Source organism: Rhinopithecus roxellana, chromosome 3 (genome assembly GCF_007565055.1).
Source record: "Rhinopithecus roxellana isolate Shanxi Qingling chromosome 3, ASM756505v1, whole genome shotgun sequence".
Lineage (NCBI taxonomy): Eukaryota > Metazoa > Chordata > Mammalia > Primates > Cercopithecidae > Rhinopithecus > Rhinopithecus roxellana.
In genome coordinates this window covers 40,205,703-40,233,432 of record NC_044551.1, presented here as the reverse complement: position 1 = coordinate 40,233,432, position 27,730 = coordinate 40,205,703, and the positions used below count along the sequence as shown (strand labels likewise).

The following is a 27,730-nucleotide window of genomic DNA, read 5'->3' as shown; positions in this document are numbered from 1 at the left end:
CCTTTTCCATAAAATGAGGCTGATAATATGAGTAGTTGAATCTAATTTTGGTTCAGAGGTACAAAAGGCCATCCAAAAAATATAAAACAAAAAAGGTGTAACCTGAGAGACATCAGTGCTAACTTTTCTCATCTGCATTTCTCTTGGAAAGATAAATAAGCCACTAATTAATATAGAGATGTTGGGATTTGATGAAGGTATATAACATCCACATGGAAGTCAAATTGGGGATGGGAGGAAGGGAGAACTATTAGAATAAAAACAGATAATTATGCATAGACACCTGTGGAGTTGGCCATGGAATGGTTGATGGGTTGGGTCAACTCATAGAGGGCTTGGTATGTCCCAAATATACACCCTAAAAGGCCCAGGATGCTAATCATGATGTCCTTGGCAAGGGTGACACAGCTCATGTCCTTAGAGTAAAAGATGACGATCTCCAGGAGGGCTGGGATGATGAGGGCCAGGGCGCTGCTGCTCACGGAGCCCAGCAAGGAGATGACCAGGTCGAGGCGGGGGATGAGGATGGCTGAGACACCTGCAATGAAAGGAGAAATTTAGAATCACTGAATGTGCCTGCAAAAAGGGAGCTCAGAAACAAGCCATTGCTTTGGAGTCCTAGAATTTCACAGATACCTAAGAGACCACTTTGGAGAGGTGAAGGGAGGTTTGGAAGGTTTTGGAAGGTCAGGCAAAACTGCGGGTTTTGGAAGATCAGGCAACTCCCACCCCTGTCTTAACTACTAATACAGATGCTCTCCTTTTCTATTTTATCTATTGGATTTTTTTTTTTTTTTTACCTATAATCTTTATTGGAAGGGCTCCTCTACCACTTATCTGTTATAACCTCCTCAATGTAGAGATGGGGAAATCTGGAGCTCTAGAAGGAACAGGACTTGTTCAAGGTCACAGAGCTGAGATGAGAATCCACTGGGATGCCCGATCTAAGGTCCTTTTCACTCTACTTTGCTGTCTCTCATGTATAAGAAATAACTTGGTACACAGTAGGTGCTCAATAAGTGCTTGACTCTTGCCCAGGCTCAGAACCAACGTTTGTAGTATCTATGTAATACAGCTTTTGTCTAGAAGCAAGGATGGATAAAAAAAATGAGAGATGCTTCTGCTGCTGTCCGAATATCAACCACTTATTTTTCTTTCTCTCTCTTTTTTTTTTTTTTTGAGACGGAGTCTCACTCTGACGCCCAGGCTGGAGTGCAGTGGCCGGATCTCAGCTCACTGCAAGCTCCGCCTCCCGGGTTTACGCCATTCTCCTGCCTCAGCCTCTGGAGTAGCTGGGACTACCAGCGCCCTCCACGGCGCCCAGTTAATTTTTTTGTATTTTTAGTAGAGACAGGGTTTCACCGTGATAGCCAGGATGGTCTCCATCTCCTGACCTCGTGATCCGCCCACCTCGGCCTCCCAAAGTGCTGAGATTACAGGCGTCAGCCACCACGCCCAATCTCAACCACTTATTTTTCTGTTCTTCATAGGATCTTAGTAATGAAGCAGGCCATAAAACGTGAAGACAGCATTAACCTATCCAACCCCCATCCTTCTCTTCTCTTCACACTCCTAAATTTCCATCTCTTATACACATGGTGAACATATAGTATCACAGATTTTCCAGGGGAGTCCAATTTCAATAATGTTTGAATGAGTAAATATATAATTTATATGGTTTAATTTTATGCAAATTTATGATTTTAAAACAATTATTACATTGATGTATAACATATGTACATAGTTTTGGGGTATGTGTGATAATTCAATGTATATATATAATTAGTAAAGATCAAATCAGTGTACTTGGGATATCCATTACATTAAATATTCCAATCATATGATTTTCCTGTGAACAAAATAGAGAAAGCCTGTTCTGGAAAGCATCCATACAAGCTTGCTGGATCTTTAAAAAAATCACGTCTTTCTGAAATTGCTCTGACACATCCAATCTGAGGATGAGAGAGACTCATAGACTTTCACGGCTAGGAGTGCATTACCCTTCCGATGGAAAGTCCCTTTCCACAGCTTTCCTTCATCCGATGTTTAATTAGCTGCTTACAGAGAAAACTCAGCATCAGTCTTCCAGGAAACCTCACTACCAGGTGGTAGAGAAGATATATGCAAGAAAAGCTATAATGCAAGGTGGACTGGAGGAAGGTCTTACACTCCATTCTGGTCATGTCAATCCTCTGCTCAGTGCCTTTCCATGGTTCCCCATGGCCCAAACTCCTCAGCACAATGACCCTTAGGACTTGGCCCTGACAAAGCTCTGAACTCATCTCTCAGCACTCTCCACTTCTCCAAAGTGGCCATAGGTAATACTTGCCTCAGGTCTGTGCACAGTCTGTTGCCTTCCGGTGGTACATTCTTCACTCCTCCATCTATTTCCTACTTATCATTTAGGTCTTCACTGAAGTGTCACTCCACTGGAGAGGACTCCCTGACCCAACCAGGCTTAGTTATAGGACCCTCTTACATGTAGAGAGTGTCTTCTACTTACGATCTTAGCCATCATATGGTGCATCATGATGTCCCATCTTAACAATCATTGCAATGCGCTGTAATTATTTCCTTGCATATATTTGCCACTCAACTGTAAGTCCTGTGAAGGCAGAAGCTACATCTTCTTCATTATTCATCATTGTATCCCTTGTATCTAGCACAATGCCAGGCATGTAGTAGGTGCTCAACAAATGATTGTTGAATGAATAAAGGATAATAGAATTGATGGATGAATAATGGAGGAAGAATGGGACATTCAGCATATATCAAAAGCAGGGCATGTCATTATAAGGTCAGTTGTCTCTAGTCATGCATTCCCTGATACTCAGAGGTTCCTCAGACTTTCTTGTGAACGTACAGCCTTCCCAGTAGGAATGATTGCAAACAATATTATTTACAGCTTCTTGATGCCTTGGCACAGACTGTGAACTCTAACACCTCAAACCAAGTAGGTTTTTGCTGTTTCTGCGCATAAAACGCCAGTCATTTAAAGCTTGTTATCTGATAGTATGTTCTACTAGACAGCTCCAAGCATTGCATAGTTTCTCCTGACCCCGTACTGAGACTTGATTCCTTCAACAACTTTAAATTCAGACTCCTGAAGCCTCGAAGACTAAATTTCTTCCTTCACTTTTACAATAATCCCACAGGTGTTTAAGGAGAAATATGGAAATTTCCTGAGCCTCTGCTTCTCCAGGCAAAACATCCCTTGTTGTTTTGCTCATTCCTCATGGGTCATCGTTTGTGATCCTCTGTCCAGACATGTTCCAAAGAAAGAATTCCCCAGCCCTTTTCATGAGGTTCCCAAACGCTACAACAGTGCTCGTGAATGAGTGAATGAATGAATGGAAAGGAACATGAAGAAAGGAAGGGAGGGAGGAGAGAAGAGTACACCCCAAAAATGATCTCTGGCCGGGTGCGGTGGTTCACATCTGTAATCCTAGCACTTTGGGAGGCTGAGGTAGGCAGATCACTCAAGGTTAGGATTTCGAGACCAGCCTGGCAAACATGATGAAACCCCATCTCTACTAAAAATACAAAAATTAGCCGTGCATGTTGGCAGGTGCCTGTAATCCCAGCTACTCAGGAGGCTGAGGCAGGAGAATTGCTTGAACCCTGGAGGCAGAGGTTGCAGTGAGCCGAGATAGCACCACTGCGCTCCAGCCTGGGCAACAGAGCAAGACTCTGTCTCAAATAAATAAACAAATAATCTCCAAGGCTCTGAAAAATCAGTCCCATTGGGATTTTTCCCTTCAGTTAAACCTCACTTTATGATATGGGACTTGTTCATAATTTATGATAAGAAGAAATATGGTACCATGAAAAACAGATGCGTTGGTGCTGCACAATCTGTGTTCAAATCCCAGCTTTGTCACTTAGTGTGAATGACTTGGGCATGTTACTTAATTTATCTGGGCCATAGTTCCCCCTAATGGTAATATATTGTTACACTATCATCAGTATTAGATAATGTCAGTACAGTGCCTGACATATGGGATTGAATGAATGATACTTCTTCTGCAAACCAGCCAGCATCTATTTTCTATGTGCAGGCAGTAGAGATGACTGTAACATTTACTGTGTGGTAATTGTGTTAAGCCCATTTATTTTTTCAGGTGGAAAAATTGAGGTCCAGGGAGGTGAAATATCTTGCCCTAGGTCACAAAGAAGGCAAGTGGTAGATCCAATGATGGTGGGGTGGGCGCCAGTGTGGCTCTCTGTCATAGCTTTGGGTAAAGAGTGCCCTTTTATGCTACTCACAGGTTAGACAGACCAAGGCTGAGCGGACAGACAGGTCTACAAACAATGCCCAGCTCTCTGACACTTGGGAGATGGCAAACGGGATGATGATCTCAGCTGGGACGTGGAACTGGAGGGCATAGGTGAAGAAGATGCCGATAGAGTACATCAGCTTGACCGACTGGTACAACCTGCAGACACATGAATAGGATGTGAAATGTGATGCGGCTCCCCGGAAGGGCCATTGAGGACTCACTTACTGCTCAGAAGGTGGTATGGGTTGAGTATCCCTAATCCAAAAATCCAAAATCTGAAATGCTTCAATATCCAAAACACTTCTGGTCCCAAACATTTTGGATAAGGGTTACTCAATCTGTATTTGTCACTGAGTTATAGAACTGACTAATTTTGGATGACTCAGGCCAGATTGGACACCAGGGCCATCCGGGAAGCTTATTAAAAGTGCATATTGCTGAAGATTCTGAGTCAGTGGGCTTGCAGCTCAGGAATCTATGCCTCTTCTTTTTTAATTTTTTAAAAGACAATAGCTGGGCGTGGGGGCTCACGCCTGTAATCCCAGCACTTTGAGAGGCCGAGGCAGGTGGATCACCTGAGGTCAGGAGTTCAAGATCAGGCTGATCAATATGATGAAATCTCCTCTCTACTAAAAATACAAAAATTAGCTGGGCATGGTGGCATGCACCTGTAGTCCCAGCTACTCAGGAGACTGAGACAGGAGAATTGCTTGAACCCAGGAGGCAGAGGTTGCAGTGAGCTGAAATTGCACCACTGCACTCGCTCCAGCCTGGGCGACAGAGTTTGTTTCAAACAAACAAACAAAAAAGACAATATATGCATAGCGTAAAATTCATGGTACAAGAGTCACACAGTGAAAAGCATTCCTCCCACCCTTGATTCCTATCTTCTAGTTTCCCTTTCCATAGGCAACCACTCAGAGTTTTCTTGTGGCCCTTCTAGAAATAATTGGTGGTTACACATACTCATACAGAATGTAGGAACATACATGCACACCCATGCACACAGACATGCACACACATATGCATATACACATGTAGACTCTTCTTTTATTCACCCAATATTTCTTTTCTTTTTCTTTTTTTTTTTTGAGACAGAGTTTCATTGTTATTGCCCAGGCTGGAATGCAATGGAACGATCTCACTTGATCTTTGCCAAAAGGCCGAGAAGCAATGCAATGGTGTGATCTCAGCTCACCACAATCTCCGCCTCCTGGATTCAAGCAATCCTCCTGCCTCAGCCTCCTGAGAAGCTGGGATTACAGGTGCGTACCACCACGCCCAGCTAATTTTATATTTTTAGTAGAGACAGGGTTTCTCCATGTTGGTCTGGCTGATTGCGAACTCCCAACCTCAGGTGATCCACCCTCCTCAGCCTCCCAAAGTGCCAGGATTATAGGTGTGAGCCACCACTCCTGGCTGTCTCATCTAGTATGTCTTGAAGATTGTTCCCTGCCAGTACACATAGATCTGGCTCTTCTATTTAATAGCTGGCTGGTATGCCAATTGCATGGATATGCAATAATTTTAAAAATCAGTCACCATTTAATTGATATTTAGATTGTGCTTAGACTTTTCCCAAGTAAACTATGCTACACAGACTATCCTTGTACATATATTAATGCATATATAATATACAAGCTTAGAAGTCAAAATGCTGGGTAAAAGCCTACGTGATTTTAAATTTTGATAGCTGTTGACATATTGCCCATTTGCTGTCCTAGTGTATTAAAAGACCTGCTTTCCCACGTCCTTGTCTAAACTGTGTTGATGCATGCATCTTTGCCCTTGTATTTATTTTTTTAACTTGCATTTCTATTTTCTTTCTTTCCTTCCTCCCTCCCTTCCTCCCTCCCTCCCTCCCTCCCTCCCTCCCTCCCTCCCTCCCTTCCTTCCTTCCTTCCTTCCTTCCTTCCTTCCTTCCTTCCTTCTTTCTTTCCTTCCTTCTTTCTTTCCTCCTTCCTTCCTTCCTTCCTTCTTTCCTTTTTTTTTTTTTAGATGGATTCTCGCTTTTGTCACCCTGGCTGGAGTGCAATGGCACGATCTCAGCTCACTGTAACCTCCGCCTCACAGGCTCAAGCAATTCTTCTGCCTCAGCCTCCTGAGTAGCTGGGATTACAGGCTCATGCCACCATGCCCAGCTAATTTTGATGTTTTTAGTAGAGATGGGGTTTCACCATGTTGGCCAGGCTGGTCTCGAACTCCTGACCTCAGGTGATTCACCCGCCTCAGCTTCCCAAAGTGCTGGGGTTACAGGTGTGAGCCACTGCACCTGGCCTTCTGTTATCTTTCTGAGCATCTCTTTATCTGGCCATCTGGCCTTTTTTTTTTTTGTTTGTTTGCCTGTGAAATACCTGTTCTGCCCTTTGCCCATTTCTCATTGGGTTGTTGGTCTTTTTCTTATTGGGAAGGTATATTTGTTTAAGGCTTTCCTGGAGAACCTGATGACTAGTGAGGTTCACACCAGCAGGTGTGAAGTCCTGATGGAGTTCAATGCCCACATTTTCTAGCTGAGGTCCCAGGAAGGAAAGTGCCCTGTCCAAGGTAGCTAGTGGCAGCCCAAATTGCCTAGAACAAGAACAGCATATTAGGATGATGGCTTGTGTAAAATAAGGCACAACTTCAAAGAAATTCCACATTTATTGTCTCATCTAGTCATCACCATAACACAGCAAGGTGGGTGGGGATGGTTACATTTTTCTCGTTCTACAGCTCCAGGTTTGTGGGAAATAAATGCACCATAATCCTACTCACCTTGGAAAAATGAAGGCTGTGGGGATGCATAACAATGATAATAGCTAACACTCATGAATGCTTACCATGTGCTAAGCACTTTTCTAAGCATTATCTGTGTATTCATCCAATTAATCCCCACTGTCACTGCATCAGGTGGCACAGCAGTTATATGTGCTGTCCACCAAATACTGCCAGGCACATGGCAGAATTGCACTTCCCTGCCCCTTTGGAGTGAGGTGTGGCCATGTGGCTTGCTTTGACTGATGCAGTGTGAGCAGAAGAGAAATATGTCACTTCCAGCGATGCGTTACCAGCTTCATGGCTCAGGGCATAATTCGCTGTGCTCTCTGCTATGACAACCAGAACAGATCCCATGTCTCTCCCTATCTCACCTGAGGTGGGCAGTACATACCAGCAATTGGGCAAGTTGAGGGTGATGCTAGCCTGGGTGTCTGACCCAAACTTCATGTAGCCCAGTGTCCCCAGGAAGATATAGAGGATGATGACAATGGACATACCCAAGTACAGAACAAAAGAAAACTGCTGTGGATGCTTCATCTGGTTTTTGAGAGGCAGAACCTGGAGGAAAAAAAAAAAAAAAAGTTGGGAAAGAAAAAGTAGAAAGAGATGTGGCCCATTGTGAAGGAGACGGTTTCCATGCAAGCACAGATGTCCTTCCCCAGGTGGGCCCAGAATCAGAAAGGGGCCTCTCCACATGGCCACACTCCTTTCGTTTTCTCTCACGCTTTCTATTGGCAGGAATGTCCTACTTAGTCTTGGTTGAGTAGTAAATTCTCAGTCTTCAAGGCTTAGCATGGTGTGTTAGAGCAGTAGGGACCCTGTATGTGGGTACAGACTTTCCTTTCACCGGGAGAAGATCAGAGTCTGCCCTTTCCATAACTACTATTTATTTAGACTTCTGGAACTACAGTTGGCCACTGTAAAGAGCACTAGGGACCATTCATGTGAACCCCATCAATCTTACCATACCGACGCCTTCAAATGTGAAGATGGCTGTACCAAAGAACAGCAAGAAGGTCTTCCAGTTTGCCATCAAGGGTAGGTTGCTGGGATATGGAATCCCCTGAAAGAAAGTGGGAGAAGCACATTGGTGTTGTTACGGTGCCAGAGTCATCCTGAATCTGCCTGGTGGAAAGTTGGGTCACACCTGACCTCAACAGAGAAAATTAGAAGATACCTAGACCTCAGTCAGCCTTCTAATCTTTTAAATATGATTATTTATTTATATTGTGCTAAAATACACAGAACATTTACCGTTTTAACTATTTTAAATGCACAGTTCAGTAACATGAAGAACATTCACATTGTTGTGTATCTGTCACCCCATACATCTCCAGAACATTTTCATCACCCCAAACTGAAACTCTTTATCTATCAAATAATAATGCCCCACTACCCAGCCTCCTGGCAACCCCTACTCTACTCTCTGTCTCTATGAATTGGGCTATTCTACGTACCTCATGTAACTGGAATCCTATAATAGTTATTGTTTCTGTGCCTGGCTTATTTTACTTAACTTTAGTGTCCTCAAGGTTCATCCACATTGTAGTATGTGTCAGTGTCTCCTCACTTTGTAAGGCTGAATAATATTCCACTGTATGTATAGACACCAAATTGTGTTCATCCTTTCGTCACTTACTTGGACACTTGGGTTGTCCCACCCTTTGACTACTGGTAGCCCGCTCATCTCTACATGTGGAGAAAGCTGAACATGGAGGAGAGGGGAATTGCCCAAGGCCACTCTGCAAGTTAGTGGCACAGCCCAGATAAGAATTGAGGTCTCCTGTTTCCCAGTCCTCTAACGTGTCTCTCTCACACTTCTTTCAGGGCTGTGCAGCCCACTAGTTAGTATAGCAGCTCTCATGAATCTAGAGGGAATCATGTTAGATTTCTATGGTGAGTAGAATAATGGTTCCCCAAAGATGTACACATCCTAATCCCCAAAACCTGTGAGTATGTTTTGTTACACAACAAGGGAGAATTAAGTTTTTAGATTGGATTAAGGTTTCAAATCAACTGACCCTAAAACGAGATGATCCTGGATTATTTGGGTGGGACAAGCATCCTTAAAAGTGAAAGAGGGAGTCAGAAGGGGAAGACCAGAGGGAAGGCAGCATGAGAAAGACTTGGCTTGAGGCTGCTAGCTTTGAAGATGGAAGGGGACCCAAACCAAGGCACACAGGCAGCCTCTACAAAGCTGGAGAAGACAAGAGAACAGATTCTTCCCTGGATCCTCCAGAAAGGAATACTGCTCTGCTGCACCTTCATTTCAATCCAGTGAGACTCACGCACTGGAAAATAAATGTGTGTTGTTTCAAGCCACTAGATTTGTGGTAATTTGTCACAGCAGCAATAGGAAGTGAATACAACACCAGAGACTTTCACTCAAGAAAATGAAAGTATAATGGTGGGATCTTATGGTCTGTGATAATGGAGCATGGACATGGCAGGCAGTCTGAAATTCATGAAAAATTTACTTTATCAACTTCCTTGTCTGTAAACTGCGGTTAAAGATAGTATAGTTGCTCCTTGGTCTCCATGGGGCATTAGTTCCAGGACGTCCCGTGGATACCAAAATCTGCAGTTGCTCAAGTCCCTGATATAAAATGGTGTATGGTGTAGTATTTGCATATAACCTATGTTTTTTTTTTTTTTTTTTTTTTTTTTTTTTTTTTTTGAAACGGTCTTGCTCTGTCACCCAGGCTGAAATGCAGTGGTGTGATCATAGCTTACTGTAGCCTTGACCTCATGGGCTCAGGTGATCCATCCACCTCAGCTTCCCAAGTAGCTAGGACTACAAGTGCAAGCCATCTTGCCTCACTCATTTTTTAATTTTTTGTAGAGAAGGGATTTTGCCATGTTGTCCAGTTGGTCTTGAGCTCCTGGACTCAAGTGATCCTCCCACCTCAGCCTCCTAAAATGCTGGGATTACAGGTGTGAGCCACTGTGCCTGGCCAATAGTTGTTAGACCTAATTGTTTCTTAATTTGTATGATGTTTTATTGTTGTATATTTTTAGTGTTTTTTTCTCCCAATAGTTTCCATTTGTGATTGTTCAGATCCATGAATGTGGAAATCATGGATACAGAGCGCCGGCTTTACTTCCAAAATAGTATTGTGAAGGTTCAATAAGTTAATGTATGTAAATAATTTGGCACCAAGTAAATCAAATTCCTTTATCATCTGTATTTCCTTTGTCCACCTACCACTTTTACAATTTTTTTTGGTTATTTGATTGATGTTTATCTCTCCAAGTAAATGCAGCCTCCATGAGAGCAGGCACCCTATTTACTTTTACTTACCACTGAGTCCCTGGCCCCTTGCACAATGCCTGGATTGCAGAAGGTATTCAGTAATTATTTGTTGCATGACTCATTGTTATCCAATGTGACGACGATGATGATGATGAGGATGTTGATGACAATGATGATGATAATAATTAGCTTTTACAACTTGTGGGACAGAAGTGTTCCTAGATGTCATGTTGGCAGGGGCTGCTCAGAGCAGAGGATCAGCTTCCTCAGCTTCATGATAACAAACCCTCCTCCCCAGGTGTTTCAGAGAGCCTGGACCCTGATCCCTTCTTCCCTGTGGCACAGACCTGCATGATATACTCAAAGATCAGAGCCATGCTGCCCACGGTGGTGATGCTGGCCAATGTCGAGAAGACGGACAGCACTTTGAGGTTCTGGATAAACACCAACAGGATCAGGAAGGGCAGGATAGTCAGCATGTAGACACGAATGTCCAAGATGGGGGTCAGCGCCAGAGTCTCCCTGGGCTGGCAGATGTTAGAGGTCACGTGGGCTTCTTCCACCATCTGACATAAAGCACACAATGACAGGCAGTGTGGTTGCTACATAAAACATGGGACACCAATTACAAGTCGATTTCAGGTAATTAACATAACTTAGTATAAATATGTCCCAAATATTGCATAAGACATGCTCATAGTAAAAAAAATCACTACTTATCTGAAATTCCATTGTAACTGGGTGTCATATATTATTATTTGCCAAATTGGGCAACCCTAACTGTTGTGCGCATGATTTTGACAACCAGAAACTCTTAGAATCATAAAATCTCAAGGCTTTGAGGTTGTTATCCACCCAAACCTTTTCTTCTCTACAAAATGGGCTTCTTTCATATATCCAGAGAAAGGGAATTCATTACACAAGAATATCATCTTCAAATTTAGATAGCCCTAAAAGCTGGGAAGCTCTAAATATTGGTCAGTATCTATCTACTTGAATATTCCATCTACAATACTTGTCACAGTTCTTTCTGGCTGTTTGGGTGCACAAAAACAAGGATGTTCCCTCTAATCCGCAAAGGCAAGAAAGAAGGCTGTGGTTGATTTGTAATGTCTGATAGGAATGCAATGAGGGGAAGGTGGCAGCTTGTTGGCCTTGTATATTTAGACATCTTCTACATGACAACCTTGAGATACTCAAAGTAAATGGTCACCAGTGTTTTTCAGGCTAACAATTATCATTGATTTCTGATTGGACATGATTGCATGTTTCTCTCTTTCGCTCTTCTATCCTTTCAAAACGTGATTCCCAGGACTGAGAGAGCTCCCAAGTGTGGTCTGATCTAGGAGTAAAAATGAAGCTGTCTCCTCCCATGACCCTAACACAATACGTTTGCTAATGTAGCCTCAGCAGCAGGAGGTCTGCTTTTCTCCGACTCCACCCAGAAGAGGCCTCTTTACCTGTTGTAAATTGTCTGCCATAAACATAAAATAAACACTGCAGAAGCCCAGCTGGGTGATGATTAATAAGAAGCTGACAGTGTACCTGGGAAGGAAAGGAAGAGGCCGATAGAGGGAGGAAACAAACACTACAATTATTTCTTAATAGTTTATTATTTGAAACAATTATTTTTATTATTTTTTAAATTTTCCCTACTTTTTTTATTTTGAAAAATTTTTAAGCCAAAACGTTGAAAGAATAGTATAATTGGCCGGGCGTGGTGGCTCAAGCCTGTAATCCCAGCACTTCGGGAGGCCGATGCGGGCGGATCACGAGGTCAGGAGATCGAGACCATCCTGGCTAACCCGGTGAAACCCCGTCTCTACTAAAAAATACAAAAAACTAGCCGGGTGAGGTGGCGGGTGCCTGTAGTCCCACCTACTCGGGAGGCTGAGGCAGGAGAATGGCATAAACCCAGGAGGCAGAGCTTGCAGTGGGCTGAGATCCGGCCACTGCTCTCCAGCCTGGGCAACAGAGCCAGACTCCGTCTCAAAAAAAAAAAAAAAAGTATAATTAACATCTATGTACCCTTTAACTAAATTATAGCAGTTGTTAATTTTTAGCCCCAAATTGCATTACATATATATATGTATATATGTACATTCATCTCTACACACACACATACACACACCCCACCTCGCGCGCGCGCTGCGCACACACACACACACACACACGCAATTTTTTTCAGAATCATTTGAAAGTCAATTGCAGGTCACTTTGGGAGGCCAAGGCAGGTAGATCATTGAGGCCAGGAGTTCGAGACCAACCTGACCAACATGGTGAAACCCCGTCTCTACCAAAAATACAAAAATTAGCTGGGTGTGGTGGCAGGCACCTGTAAATCTCAGCTACTCGGGAGGCTTGGGCAGGAGAATTGCTTGAACCCTGAAGGTGGAGGTTGCAGTGAGCTGAGATCTTGCCACTGCACTCCAGCCTGGGCGACAGAGCCAAACTCCATCTCAAAAAAAAAAAAAAAAAAAAAAAAAAGAGAAAAGAAAAGAAAAAGAAAAATGTCAATTGCAGGTATTCTAACACTTAAACCCTAAATACTTCAACGTATCTCTCTTAAGACTGTAATAGTCAGAAAATCAACTTCAATGTCTTCATATGTGCAGTTTCTATTTTAAATATAGTCATACAGTCATTCACTGGTATCCAGCAGCCCCAACAAATTCAAAATCTGCAGATGCTCAAGTCTCTTATATAAAAATGACTTAGTATTACCCCAATTCTCTCTAAAGTATCTTTTGTAGCTATTTTATTTTTTAATTCAGGATCTAATGAAGGTTTGCATATTACATTTGGCTATGTCTCTAGTCCTTTTTTTTTCCACGTAGAACAGTCCCATAGACATTCACCTTTTTGTGTTTTCATCACATTGGCTTTGTTTGGAGAGTATAGGCCAGTTGTCTTATAGAATGCCCCACAGTGCGGGCTTGTATGGTTGCTTCCTCATGATTAAATTCAGGTGAGCACTTTTAGCAAGAATACTACAGAGGTGATAGTTTTGTATCTCTATTTCATCATATTGGGAGGCACATGGTATCCTGTTGTTCTGCTTTGTTGGTGACTGCCAGATCTTCCATTGGAAATGTACATTTCCCCTTTGTAATCTGTGGGGTAAAACTTTGAGATGGTGTGATTATCCTGTTCCTCAAATCAATGGTTTTATCATTCACTGATGTTCCTTGCTTGAATCAATTATGTCTTTGGTAGTTGCAAGGTGGTGGTTTTCTGATTCTATTTATCATTTCTTCTACATTTATTAACTGTTTTTTTCAGAGAGATATATTCTTTTCTCTTTTTTTGGCATCACAACAGATTCACATTAATTATTTCTAAATTTAATATCCTATACTCTGTTATCGTCATTATTCTTTTGGGTTCTTAAAGTATTCCAAATTTGGAGATGCGTTTTTTTAAAAGAACAAAAATATTTTCCTTTACTTAGATTATAATGTTTAGATAAGGGCTTTTCAAAATTGGTTTGTAGTATCAACCAATTTATTGGTTGAGGCATATGTTAAAAATACGGACTCCTGGTTCTCATACCAGCCGATTGTGTCAGAATCTTGGCAGTGTCACATGTGACTTCAGAATAATATCTTTTTCTGTCTATCTTATGAAGATTTTCAAACATATACAGAAGCAATGAATAATTTAATGCATATAACAAGAATTTAACAAGAGTAATTTAATGAATTCGCATGTGCTCATCCCAGCTTCAACAGTGAACTTTTTGCCACTTGTTCTCTATCTCTTCAGCCCCATCACACACCTACTTAATTCGTCGGGGTATTTGTAGCAAACCAGAGACCCCAAATTATTTCACCTGTAAATAATTCAGTATGCAGCTCTAATAGATAATAACTTTAAAAAGTATAATCATTATACCATCATCATCTCTTACAAAATTAACAATAATTTCTTTTTTTTTTTTTTTTTCTTGAGACAGAATCTCACTCTGTTTCCCAGGCTAGAGTGTAGTGGTACAATCATGGCTCACTGCAGCCTCAACCTCCTGGGCTGTCTTGACTCCTAGTCTCAAGAGATCCTCCCACCTTGACCTCTCAAAGTGTTGGGATTACAGGCGTGAGCCATTGTGCTCAGCCAATAATTTCTTTATATCATCTAATAATCAGTCCATATTCAGATTTCTCCAGTTGTCTCAAAAGTATCTATCTTACAGTTAGTTTCCAAACAAGTCTACACATTGTATTTTGTTAAGTCTCTTAAGTTTTTAAAATTGCTATATTCCCCTTGCCCTGCTTATTTTTTCCTCGCAACTTTTAATTTTTTGTTTGCTGCTGAAGATACCAGATCATTTGTCCTGTAGTATATCCTATTTTTTCTGTTTGGTTGGTGACTTCCTCATGATGTTATTTATTTTGTTCCTCTATCCCCTGTGCTTCCTATAAATGGATATTAGATCTAATGACTTTGATTAAATGGAGGTTTCAAATTTATTTTTGAAATATCTCAGAGGTGATACTACTCTGTACTCCCTACTGTGTGCTATTATGAGACACACCACATCTAGCTGTCACGTATATAAATATGAGATGCTAAGATGAGTACATGGGGTCAGGTGGCATCAGTGCATTCTCCCTTTATAAAGTTTCCCAGTGACCATTCCCCTAACAGCTTGAGCATCCATTTATGACCATTACCTCCATGGAATGGGCAGTTTTTTGTTTGTTTGTTTGTTTTGAGATGTAGTCTCGCTCTGTTACCCAGGCTGGAGTGCAATGGTGCGGTCTCAGCTCACTGCAAACTCTGCCTCCTGAGTTCAAGCGATTCTGCTCCCTCAGCCTCCTGAGTAGCTAGGATTACAGGCACCCACCACCATGCCTGGCTAATTTTCCTATTTTTAGTAGAGATGGGGTTTCGCCATGTTGGTCAGGCTGGTCTCAAATTCCTGACTTCAGGTGATCCGCCCGCCTCGGCCTCCCAAAGTGCTGGGATTGGAGGTGTGAGCCACTGCACCCGGCCAAAGAATGGGCACTTTTTAATCAAGCTTCTCACGTATCTCTTAGTAAATTAAAGATGAGAAATTATTACTTCAAATATTTTAAAAATGTTTCCAACTCTTTCTCATGACCTCACCTAATCATGACGTCATCTAATCATTAGAGTGGCTCCTGATCCAGGAGATCAATGACCTACTGAGAATCTCAAGAGAGGAGCTGCAAAGGAATCTTAGCAGCCACAACATGACTCACTACCTCCTGAGGGACTTTGCTGGGGAAGGTTCCAATGTTAGGTTCTTGGTCAAATCTCTGCTCCACCCATATCAGTGTCCATGTCTTTGGATGTGTTATTTTATCTTTATAAGTCTCATATTTACAGGACAATAAAAACCCACGCTGCCTACCTCGCAAGGCTGTTGAGATGAACAGAGTAGCTAAGACATAGAAAACCATTTTGTACACTGTTAACTTTTATCAAGGCAGGGAACAACCTGAATGTTCACCTTAGGGGAATAAGCAAATGAAACAGCTATACGTCCACACTAGGGAACATTGTGAGCCTTAAAAAATAATGAGGTTGGCTGGGTGCAGTGGTTCACACCTGTAATCCCAGCACTTTGGGAGGCTGAGACAGGCGGATCATCTGAGGTCAGGAGTTTGAGACCAGCATGGCCAAAATGGTGAAAACCCTGTCTCTACTAAAAATACAAAAATTAGCCGGATGTGGTGGCAGGCGCCTGTAATCCCAGCTACGCAGGAGGCTGAGGAAGGAGAATTGCTTGAACCCAGGAGACGGAGGTTGCCGTGAGCCGAGGTCGCACTACTGCACTCCAGCCTGGGCAACAAGAGCAAAACTCTGTCCCCAACCCCCCCACCAAAAAATAAGGTCCATTTATGTGTTCCAACGTGAAAAAATAGGGACATATTGTTAGATGAAAAATCAAATTTTCAAAAATTATCCTAAGTAATGTATAAGAAAATAGAAAGTAAATTATGTACTTCCATTCACACACATATAATGATGTTCATGTAGAGAAAAAAAGTCTAAAGGAATATTTACTAACTAGATTTCAACGATTACCTTATGGGTACAGAGTGAGATGGGGAATGGGGTTATCGGGGTGATTCTCTATATTGTTTGATTGTTTACAATAACAGCATATTCATTTAAAACCTGTATAAGTAGAAATAAAGAAAAGTGGTGATGATGATGATTGCTATTACTACTAGGACATCTGTGACTCCTACCTTCCCCACACTGCATGGGTCCTCAGCCAGGTGTTTGGGCAGGTTTCAAGGCTGTACATCGTGGCCTCTTCATAGTTCACAAAAGTCTTTTGCAGTCTAGGGGGAAAGAACAAACAATGCATAATTTAAAACATTTTTGTTAAAGGTACAGTTTTCTCCCAAAGTGAGTGATTTTTCTGTATTTGTGTGTGAGCATGAAGCGCTCTATCGATTTTTTCACAGTGATGTACTTTAACAACTTTCAGGAGTTCACCTTTTTTTTCTTTTTTTTTGCAGTTATCCCTTTAAATACAAATGTTTAACTGACTGTCATTGGATTTAGTCTTCTTGAATAAACGGTAGCTGTGCACTGACATGGGTCTGCAAAGCAGGAAAGGGGATATGGAGGGGGAGAGGAGAAGGGAGGGAAGAGGTGGTGTGGGTGTGTCCAGGCCAGTGATTCCCTCCTTCCCATTGCTGAGGGTGTCAGAACATTTGAGATCCTGGCCTGGGCCAGACCCCTCACAAAGGTGATACTCGGGATCCTGCCCAGCACCCTTGTAGAATGTGATGCCTAAGTTGCAGCCTATTCCTCTTCCCATGTCCCTCTTCCTCAACCCTTTTAGGGGTGGAGAAAGCCCTGCTGCAGAAACAGCTTTGGCTGGAGCAATTGGAAACAGCAGGTTGCCCAGATCCTGGAAGCACGACATAAACTGCAGGACTGAGGGGAACAGGTGGAAGAGAGGAAGGGCTCCAGCCTTCTTCAGAAGCCAGAGTTTAAATCCCAACATGACCCTCAGGTAGCCAGACATGTAGAGCCAGTCTCTTGAGATCTCTGGGCCTCAGTTTTCTTCACATGCAGTCTGGATTTTGGGGGAGGAGACAGTGAGAGATGGATATGAAGATGTGCTGGAACATGGCATTTTTATTACTGCTCACTGTGATAGGCATTTTCAATACAAATGAGGTCACCTTGCATAGAACTGGCAAGGATATGAATCTGAGGGTTGTAAATTCAAAAGCTATGGGATCAGACAGGTATTGGTGATTTGGTGGGTGACAGGGCTGAGTATGAGACAGTAGGGAGCAGTGGAGACTGGCAAACCAGAATACATGTCCCATTGTAAAAGGGATTGCTCAGGACTTGCCTCTAGAAGCACATCTAAAAAATGAAGGCTCAGAGGTAGTCGGCTGTCTAACTGATTAAGAAGGCAGAGTTTTTTTTTTTTGTTTTGTGAATGTGAAATCTCCAGGTTTTTTTTTGAAATGGAGTTTCACTCTTGTTGTCCAGGCTGGAGTGCAATGGCGCAATCTCAGCTCACCAAAACCTCCGCCTCCCAGGTTCAAGTGATTCTACTGCTTCAGCCTTCCAAGTGGCTGGGATTACAGGCATGTGCCACCACGCCTGGCTAATTTTGTATTTTTAGTAGAGATGGGGTTTCTCCATGTTGGTCAGGCTGGTCTCAAACTCCCACCCTCAGGTGGTCTGCCTGCCTCGGCCTCCCAAAGTGCTGGGATTACAGGTGTGAGCCACCGTGCCTGGCCGAAATCTCCAGGGTTTAAAGGTTGACTAAAGAATAAAACTGTGGAGATCCCCCAAAACAAAACTGAAGGCCATAGCCAACTCTTAGGCCATCACTCTGCAACCTCTATATTAGAAAAAATAAAAGACAAGTCATCAGAGAAAAAAAAAATCAGAGAAAGGCTTTCAGAAATGGCCTGATGTCAGAAGCTTATCTGGTGACCTAATGATCCCAGAAGGCTTGAGGGAAGAGAAGATTTGCAAAATGATTAACAGTGGAGTCAGAGTAGGTCTTTGAATACCGGCTCTGCCACTTCCCAGCCATATGACCCTGGGCAAGGCGTTTAAACCTCAGTTTACTCATCTGTAAAATGGGAATAAAAATAGTGCCTACCATAGAGGCTTACTGTGAGGAGTAAACAAGGCTTGCAAGGCTCTTGGCATGGTAACCACAGTGTAATTGCACAGTACATTTAACTGCAGAATGAGTAAATGCTCTCAAAAGCGTTTTGTGAGCAGGAAAGGGCTCTGAGAGTTAGGTGTGGCTGGTATGTACTCCAGGTACACCTCCGTGGGTTATGATAATTAGGCTTTATGGAGAGTTTTATTTGCTGTCCCTACTTTGACTTTTGAGGCCTTTCTTCACATTACGAGGACCTATTTGGTTTTGCATGCCTTGGGAGTAGCTGAGCGCTGTGGATCTCCTGCATTCTTTGTTTTTACTGCATTTGTCTTTTCTGTCTGAAATTGTTTTTGCATTAAAGTTTCAAATACGTAAACATTGATTATTATATGTATGCTTTGATAATGACTGAAATCGTTGTGAATGCTTCTTTTTAGTAAGTATGCTTTTTACTTTTACTAACTTGTTCTGAAAGGAGATTGCGTGAAACAAATTATCCTGACAAGGTGTGGGTATTGGAGTGGGAGAAGGGTGGGGGTGGGAAGGCTAAAAGGAAGAGAAGAAAGTCCCCGTCTCAAATAAATAGAGCAATTTATATAGTGCTTTTGCATCTTTTATCACTTTCAATGCTTTCAGGTAAGGAGATTTGGGCTCAGAGGGATGCAGGAATTTGATAGTCATCCAGCTTGTTAGCAGCAGCATTGGATCTGTGCCTAGAGTCTGTAATTGGGACTCTTTGTCACGCTCTCCTTGCCTTCATAGAATCCAGAGTGGTAGCAAGGTGACCTGGAGCGGTGGCCGAATTAATTGGGTCAGTGGTCAAAAGAAGTGTAACACACCCTCAGAGGGGCCCCAGTGCTGGGATGGGAGAGAAGCAGGCCTCTGACCTCTGACTGAGGTGTTGAGCACAGTTCAACAGGATGACCATGCAGTGCACGGTGAGGACCCCGATGGCCAGAAGGCTGACAGGACCGACCTGCAGGGGAGAGGAGAGAGGGGGAAGTGAGCCAGAAATGATCACTCCCATTCCCTGGCCCTCTCACAGTCTGGGCTGCTGGGGTGTCTTGCATAATAAAACTGTCTTTGGGGTGACAGACCCAGCCTGACTGTCCTCATGCTCCCAGGTGCTAGAGTTTGAATGCTCTTCTTAGCATCCCTGTAGAGTGGCTGCCCAGCTTCTGCTAGGATACTTCCAGTGACAGAGAGCTCATTACCTTCCCACATAGCCCATGCATTTTCTCATTTTCCTTGAGTTCTACCAGTTTAGAGTCCCTCGTGGTAAATTTATTTCATATGATACACCCTGGCCCTCCCTTCCTCCAAGATAATTGAGGACCAAGGTGTCTTATGACTCAGTTCTCTTCCGCTAGGACAGAGTTTATCAGCAGGTGCCCTATTGACATTTCAGGGCAGATAATTATTTATTATCTGTAGTGTGTCTAATCTGTCAAATTCCTTTTAAAAAGTGGAGCTGATTACTAATCATATCTTCCAGATGTTATCAGAAGGGCATAAAGAGGGACCCTCTCACAACCTTTGTTCTGAACACTTGTGTCTTTATAGATGGGACCTATCACAAAGACACAAATGAGGGATCAAGAGCACCACTCGACTCCACTGGAATGCAGGCTTCATGCAGCAGAGACTCTCATATCTTGTTTGCTTCTATATTCCCAGGGGCTACAAATGCACAGGGTAGGTAGGTACTCAATAAATATTTCTCGGATGAATCATGGCCAGAGGTTCTAGTGGGAGATGAAAGGTAAAGAAATCATCTAATGACTCTGAGGAAGCAAACATCAAAGAATGAAAGCATTGTCTTAAAAAGCAAATACCACCCTGGCAAAGATAGTTTGGCTGAAGACCATGTGTTTTTGCAGAAGCTTTAGAACCCAGAGGATTCCAAAGAGGAGAGTCCCATCTCTGGGTTGGAACCACTGAAGATCAGAAGTCATGACAGAGGAAGCAAGGGTCTCGCCTTCTTTAGACATGGGAGCCACTTACCAGGCCTGGAGATAAGAAAAGATTCACTGCAACGAAATGGAAATTATGTATTTGGTATCAATTCCATTCAATAGATGTTAATGGAAACTTGCTGTGTGCCAGTCCCTACAGAGGCTACTGTGGGGAGGTGCAAAGGGAAATTAGACAGTTTTTGCCCACAGAGCTTTCAGTTAAATGAGGAAGGTGGGCCTATTAAAAATAAACATGTCGGCTGGACGAGGTGGCTCTCACCTGTCATCCCAGCACCTTGCGAGGCCGAGATGGATAGGTCACCTGAGGTCAGGAGTTTGAGACCTGCCTGGCCAACATGATGAAAACCTGTCTCTACAAATAATATAAAAATTAGCTGGGCGTGGTGGCCCACACCTGTAATCCCAGCTACTCGGGAGGCTGAGGCAGAAGAATCACTTGAACCTGGGAGACGGAGGTTGCAGTGAGCCAAGATTGCGCCATTGCACTCCAGCCTGGGCGACAGAGCAAGACTCTGTCTAAATAAACCAACAAACAAACAAATAAATAAATGTCTTATCTTCATACGTGCTTTAAGAATCCCAGGTAAGGTAGATATAAATGGTAGAAAAACACAAAGTGAGGATGGCATTAATGATTGTAGGAAAGAGTAGTTTTAGAGAGCAGGCAATTTAAAAAGACAGAAACGAGGGGACAGGAACAGTACAGGAAAAGAGACAGAGGTAGGCTGGCATGGGGAAAGTGGATTGGTGGGATTGTTGGAGGCATCTATCCTTGTGTCCAAGATACTTTCTCATGCGCCATCATGTAGTTTGGAACAAGAGTCACACACTCAAATGCCTGCAGGGATTGGGCTGTTAATGTAAATGATGAAGTGAGCTGCATGTGATCCTAGGGAGTGGGGAGGACTGTTGGGAGAATTGTGGCAAAGTAGAGTCAGATGAGCATGGTGAGTCTTTAAGAGTAATGGTGTGCCCCCTCCAGGGATGCTCAGGTTGGACCCAGGTTGGCTCCAGGGGATTGATGCCAACAGGCACATTTTCTATTGCAGAGGATACCCCCAAATTGCCCATTGATAACAGTTTGAAGGCCTTCAGTACCTATCACCCCCTTCTGCAAATGAGCAAACCTAGTTCCCATCCCACAGATGCCTCTTACCAATAAGCCGGCATTCTTCATGGCCAGGGGAAGCCCCAGGAGCCCTGTGCCAATGCTGCATTTCAACAAGTGGATCAAAGTCTGCATCGTCCTGTGGTGGGGAGAGTAGGGAGACAGAGGGTACTGTTAGTGGAAGGGAAGCATGGCCAGAAGCTCAGCCTCCTTCTGGCATCTCCAGAGCACCTGATAGGAAGAGGGACAAAACCTCTTCCAAAACCAAGAGGTGGACTTGAAGACAACTGTCCTGGAACATCTGATCTGTGGATGGTGCTAGTTCAAGTGACTCAACGAATATTTAATACACACTAGGCTCTAAAGGAAATAAAAATTGCTACTATTCTGGATAACACTCTAGTACTGGTTGGTTCATTAATTCATCCAGTGATTTCTTTCATGAGTTATTCTCTCAAATAACATTTATCGCAACCTAATACGTATCTATCAGTTAGATAGACAATGGAAAAAATTAGTAATAGTTGCTTCAATCTACAGTGAGGCATCAGGTTATTTATTAACTCACTAGAAACAAATATCTACCATATATGGAATATTTACTGATTTTAGTTTATTCCTTCATCTATTTGTTCAACCAATATTCATTGTGAATATGAACTGCTTGTGCACTCTCTCTCTGTCTCTCTCTCTCTCTCTATATATATATAGTGTGTGTATATATATCTATGAATTGCTATATAATATATTCACATTATGCACAATTTAATAATTTAATAACAATTGTTACTGTGCATATAGAGTACTTATGATGGTCCCAGCAGGGTGCTAGGGCCTAGGGTTCTAAATATTCTTCACACCTGTGCTGGCAGCTCCTGCCCAGGCAGCTCCAATCCTCATGTGGATTGGGTAGGAAGAGTGGGAGCAGGATCATGAGAACAGAATCAAAAAGGAACTTAAATAAAAAGCACATGCACAAGCATTGAACCCAGAGGTAGGAGCACTTAGTTCTGAGGTCTAGCTCTGCCGCTAACCTACTGTGTTTGGTTACTACTTTGGGAAGCCCTTAGCTACTTAGATCCTGTTTCACTGCCAAAAAAGGAAGAACAATTCTGGTCTTTCCTATGTCCCAGGGAAGCTGTAAGACTCAAAAGAGGTGACAACATGATGAATCCTGGAATCTTGAAGTGCTTCACAGATATGAGCATCATCATCATATCATTGTCTCATCATCATCATGATCATCATCCTCATCATCACTGCCACCTTTGGTTTGGCCTTCATGGTGCTCACTTGTTAGAAAGGGCCTCCTTCAAGAAGAAGAAGAATTGAGATGATAGGAAAAAGGCAAGCATGGGCTGGCTTAAGCAAGTAGAAGTGCCCCCTCCATCCGGAACAAAAGGGTACCTTGAAGATGCCATTGGGAGATACAGACGAAGTCTCAGGCTAAGACAGAGATGCCTTTGTGCCACACTTAAATTGTCTGCAGGTGGCCAGGACAGCCAAAACCAACTGCCCAAGTGAGTCCAGCACAGACAGTGCTCATGTCTCTTTGCCTTATCCATTAGGGAGTCATGGCAAGGGGCTTGAAAGAAGCTGTACCAGGTCTTTGCACTTCAATGCTGACCTGAGAGAGGGTTGGATTGAGAGGACAGGTGGACTGTTGGGGACTTCTGTGACTTCAATCTATTGAGTGAAGTCTATTGACCTAACTTCTGTTAGGGCAGTCTATTCACCTAAGGATTGGGGGGGCACCCATTGTCCCTTTACTTTCGAGAGATAATTTTTATTTCTTGATAACTGTAATTTGTCAATTCTTTAGTAGTAATTTCTCCAAAAGATGTGGTCCAATTTTCCACCCTATGCTCTTTTTCCCTTTGCCTCTCACTTGTTTCTTATGGTAGCACCAATGTCTTGCCCCTACTTGAATCAGATCTTGTGGGAAAGGTGAGACAAGGTTTTGGAGGAACCAATGCGCCTTAGCTGACAGCATTACTCATCTGGACCTTGAAGCATAAATAGCTGTTGTGAGCTCCCCTGGGACTTAAAAAATTGGGTTTATATTTTTTCTTGAAAACTACACAATTGCTATTATAAAAGGCAATTCCAAAATCCCACCAATTGAAAATGACCGCACACTATAATTAGCATTCCTCTGGGCATCTTTATTTGCGCTAAATGCACAGAATTTTACATGAGGAGAACCACTACACATGCTGGATCCTCAACTAATTTTCTGTATGAATAAATGTGCTACATATTTTCATGTCCAGTAGATTTCCTCCATCACTTGTAATGACTGTATCATATTCTACTCTATGTTTGTTCCACGTGTTAACTTTTCTCTTAACGTTTCCAAGTTTTCAGTATTATTGAAACTGTCTTTGCAAAATTATAGCTGAGGAAATTATGACAGCGAAAGAGATCAGACTTAACCAACTCCATCTTGCTTCTAACCTTTAAGAAGTCCTTGTTTATTCCTGGACGTAGGTTGAACTAACTTTGGGAAGGAATTCACTTCATGATTTGATTCTTGATAACAACCCTTTCCCAAAAAGACCCCCTTCTTGCCTGGGGGCCATTCTGCCTTTGCAGGACTAACAAATTAGCTATAAGACTGGAAAGTACAGTTTAGGGGTCATACAGCCTCTGGCTCCAAGAGTCTGAACCTCCCCAAATTGCTCCTGGGGATAACATCACTATTGTAAAACCTAACATCAGTTCGTGAGTTATTTTGCAGACCTTGAACTCTGATGGATCATCTGAAACCACCCAGACCCGTAATCTGGCTCAATCAGTTCTGCCATTCTACCCAAGAACAGAAAACAAGAGAAACTCACTTCGAGCCCCTATGATTCCATCTCCAACCTGATTAATCAGCACTCCCCACTTTCCAAGCTCCTACCCACCAAATTATCTTTAAAAACTCTAATCCCCGAATGCTCTGGGAGACCGATTTGAGTGATAATAAAACTCCTGTCTCCTGCACAGCAGGCTCTGCATGAATTACTCTTTCTCAACTGCAATTCCTGTCTTGATAAATCATCTCTGTCTAGGCAGTGGGGGAGGTGAACCCATTGGATGGTTACATTATAACAAGTACTTTGATAAAAATTATGCACACTTTTAGTAGAGATGGAGTTTCACCGTGTTAGCCAGGATGGTCTCGATTTCCTGATCTCGTGATCTGCCCGCCTCAGCTTCCCAAAGTTTTGAGATTACAGGCATGAGCCACTGCACCCAGTCACTTATGCTATTATTTCATTAGAAAAATTTCCTAGAAGGGGTATTATTAATCAAAGTGTATATTTATTTATATTTCATTTTACTTTAAAAAACTAGATTGTGATACAGTACAAAATTCGAAAGGTAAAACACAATAATCCAAATCCTTATGAAATGAATATAAATCTCTTTTCTCTCAGCCTCCAAATTCTCTTCCCCAGAGGCAACCACTGCTCTCAGTTTTCTGTGTGTGCACGAGTTGTGTACTTTCAGACAGCATTTGCCAAATAAATATTAGTATGTTTTATACAAATGATATTTTAGGATTTGACATGCAACATTGCCATCTAGAAAGATACCAATTTAATTCTTCCCAAAAAGATGAGAGAGGGCATTTCCTGATATCCTTATCAACACTGGGGCTTGACATTGATAATCTCTTTGTGTCCACAGTTATTACCGATCTGATGATTACCAGATAGCAGTCTGATTGACAGTAAGTCCTAGAAGAAGAGTTCTGTCGAGATCATGTCCTTTGCAGGGACACGGATGGAGCTGGAAGCCAGTATACTCCGCAAACTAACAAAGGAACAGAAAACCAAACACTGCCATGTTCTCACTTGTAAGTGCGAGCTGAACAATGAGAACACATGGACACAGGGAGGGGAACAACACACACTGGGGCTGGCGGGGGATGGGGGCCGGGGGAAGGGAGAGCATCAGGATAAATAGCTAATGCATGTGGGGCTTAATACCTAGGTGATGGATTAATAGGTGCAGCAAACCACCATGGCACACATTTACCTATGTAACAAACCTGCACGTCCTGTACATGTATCCTGAAGCTTAAAATTAAATTAAATTAAATTAAATTTTAAAAAACAGAGAGAAGAGTTCCATGTGTCTGAGTTTGGGGCAGTAAAGGTGGAGACCTGGAGTTAGCACCTTTTGTTTTCTGGATGAATGACATGGGGGGTTGGGGAGAAGAGGGAGAGAGATTAATGGCAGATGTGTGAGGAGAAGAAGGCAGCCAAGCCAGAGACTGTGGAAGAAAGAGAGGAAGGAGAAGGCAGGCAGCCTGAGATAGGAAACTATTCCTGGAGACTAGCTGTTCATGTTGAACGTGGCTGCTCTAGCTGGGTTCTTCGTAAAAACTGGGAAACAGGGCTAGTAGCCAGAGCCACAGTGATTGACCTCCTTAGATTCTGATTCATCTTTTATCCATGCATCTCTTGTTAATGGAATAAGCGTGTTAAGGAGACAGACGAAGGAAGACAAAGTCCAGAGCTGCAAAAACAGCAGTGTTTGACCTCAGGCCTGGAAGGGCGGTGCAGCCACTTACGATAGTCCAGCTTCCCCAGCAGGATGGACATTCTCTGAAGTAATGCTATTGCTGCTCTCCAAGGGGGACTGAGATCTATTGTCCAAGGAGTTCAGCTCACTGTTGTAGTCCCTTCCAAGCAATGACATCTTCAACACGGTGGGTAGGTGGCGGAGGCTCAGGGTTAAGGCTCTGAATGAGCCTCTGATGGGTCTGTCTCCAGAGAAACCATGGCTGCCGACCTGAGATGCTGGCTCCTAACCCCAAGGATGCGTGCTGCTGGCTGAAGCCTGACGTGCATGAATCAGGGAGGCGGTGGTGGCAGGAGAGGTAATGTTGATGATGCCTCACCTGGCTCTTGGGGGACTTATGAAAGACCCATCTCAGTCAGGGTGGTCCTCAGTTCCCCTCGCAATTGCTTGTCCAACCAGGACTTGCCTGGGCTTTTGGCCTCTCCTAGTTTAGCCCTTGCTGCTGTAGGGCAAAGTGAAAAGTGTGACTGGGAGGAAGAAGGCACCATTGGATTGGAGGTCCTGGTGCCTGGACGTGGGGCCAGGCTCAGTGCTTGTCTGTCTTTGGCAAGGAAGAAACCAGAGCTACCTCACAATGGAGGCTGCCCAGCCAATGAGCTGCTGCAGAATCCTGGGATGCAGGTGAGGCCCAACAGAGCACAATCCAGCTACCATGTTCCCTGGGTGGCGTGAAGAGTGGCTTGTAAGGCCCAGTTCAAATGCCACCTGCTCAGAATTCCTATACAGGAGGCATGTATGGCCTGCCAGTGATTTGGAAGGGAGTGCAGGTCTTGTTTAAAAAAATCATTTGTTCAGAAAATATTTATTGAGCACCTAATATATGTTAGAAACTGTTCTCCATGCTGGGAATATATTAGGGTAGAAAACTTACTACAATCTTTCTTCTCATGGAATTTATAATCTGGAGGGGCTGGGGGAGACAGACAATAAACAAAACAAATATATCAAGTATCTGTTAGTAGAAAGTGGTATAGAGAAAGTCCAGGCAAGGGTAATGGAGAGTGTCACCTAGCGGGAGGGCCGCAATTTTAGATTGGGTGATCAGAGAGGGCCTCACCTAGAAAGTGACATTTGAGCACAGGGCTGAACAAGGTGAGGGAGCACAACTCATGTAGCTCTTGGGTAAGAAACTCTAAGCAGAGGGGCAAGAAGTGCAAAGGTCCTGAGGTAGGAGAGTGTCTGGGGTGTTTTAGGAATGGCAATGAGGTCTTACGGCTGTCTAGGAGTGCACAGAGGCGCAGGGATTCTCCTGGTTTGTGCCTATTGCCCTGGCATAATTACTAATGGTGCCTCCCTTCATTATTAAAAGTATCCTGCAGCTGAGCAGGGTGGTGCACACTTGTAGACCCAACTACTCAAGAGGCTGAAATGGGAAAATCGATTGAGGCCAGCCTGAGAAATGACCCTACAAATAAAATAAAATAGGCCAGGCACAGTGGCTCACACCTGTAATCCTAGCACTTTGGGAGGCTGAGGTGGGCAGATCACCTGAGGTTGGGAGTTAGAGACCAACCTGGCCAACATGGTGAAATCCTATCTCTAGTAAAAATACAAAAATTAGCCGAGCTTGGTGGCATATACCTATAGTCCCAGCTACTTGGGAGGCTGAGGCAGGAGAATCACTTGAACCCGGGAGGCGGAGGTTGCAGTGAGTGG

The 27,730-nt window shown here is 43.2% G+C and overlaps 1 protein-coding gene across 2 annotated transcripts; it reads right to left on the bottom strand.

Annotated features, from left to right (window-relative positions):
• Positions 1 to 227: 227 nt before the first annotated feature.
• On the bottom strand, positions 228 to 26,333 carry SLC36A3 (solute carrier family 36 member 3). 2 transcript variants are annotated; one of them, XM_010373684.2, is made up of 11 exons: positions 26,064 to 26,333; positions 21,545 to 21,635; positions 19,300 to 19,388; positions 16,509 to 16,604; positions 12,626 to 12,748; positions 11,751 to 11,835; positions 10,638 to 10,856; positions 8,002 to 8,100; positions 7,429 to 7,595; positions 4,267 to 4,436; positions 228 to 538 (listed from the first exon to the last, which is right to left on the bottom strand). In XM_010373684.2, exons 1-11 carry the CDS (start codon positions 26,189 to 26,191, stop codon positions 270 to 272), a joined length of 1,536 nt encoding a protein of 511 aa, XP_010371986.1. In that variant the 5' UTR covers positions 26,192 to 26,333; the 3' UTR covers positions 228 to 269. The 2 variants fall into 2 exon arrangements, with proteins under 2 accessions (XP_010371986.1, XP_010371987.1); XM_010373685.2 differs by lacking the exon at positions 12,626 to 12,748.
• Between the last annotated feature and the right edge of the window lie 1,397 nt (positions 26,334 to 27,730).

Excerpts from the sequence above, each read along its gene's own strand:
- SLC36A3 (XM_010373684.2), bottom strand. The coding sequence starts at position 26,191 with ATGTCATTGCTTGGAAGGGACTACAACAGTGAGCTGAACTCCTTGGAC. Across the intron at positions 12,749-16,508 it reads ACCCATGCAGTGTGGGGAAG|ATGGAGTTTGGCTCTGTCGC; the intron begins GTAGGAGTCACA and ends TTTTTTTTTGAG. Across the intron at positions 4,437-7,428 it reads CTCAACTTGCCCAATTGCTG|GTTGTACCAGTCGGTCAAGC; the intron begins GTATGTACTGCC and ends ATGTGTCTGCAG.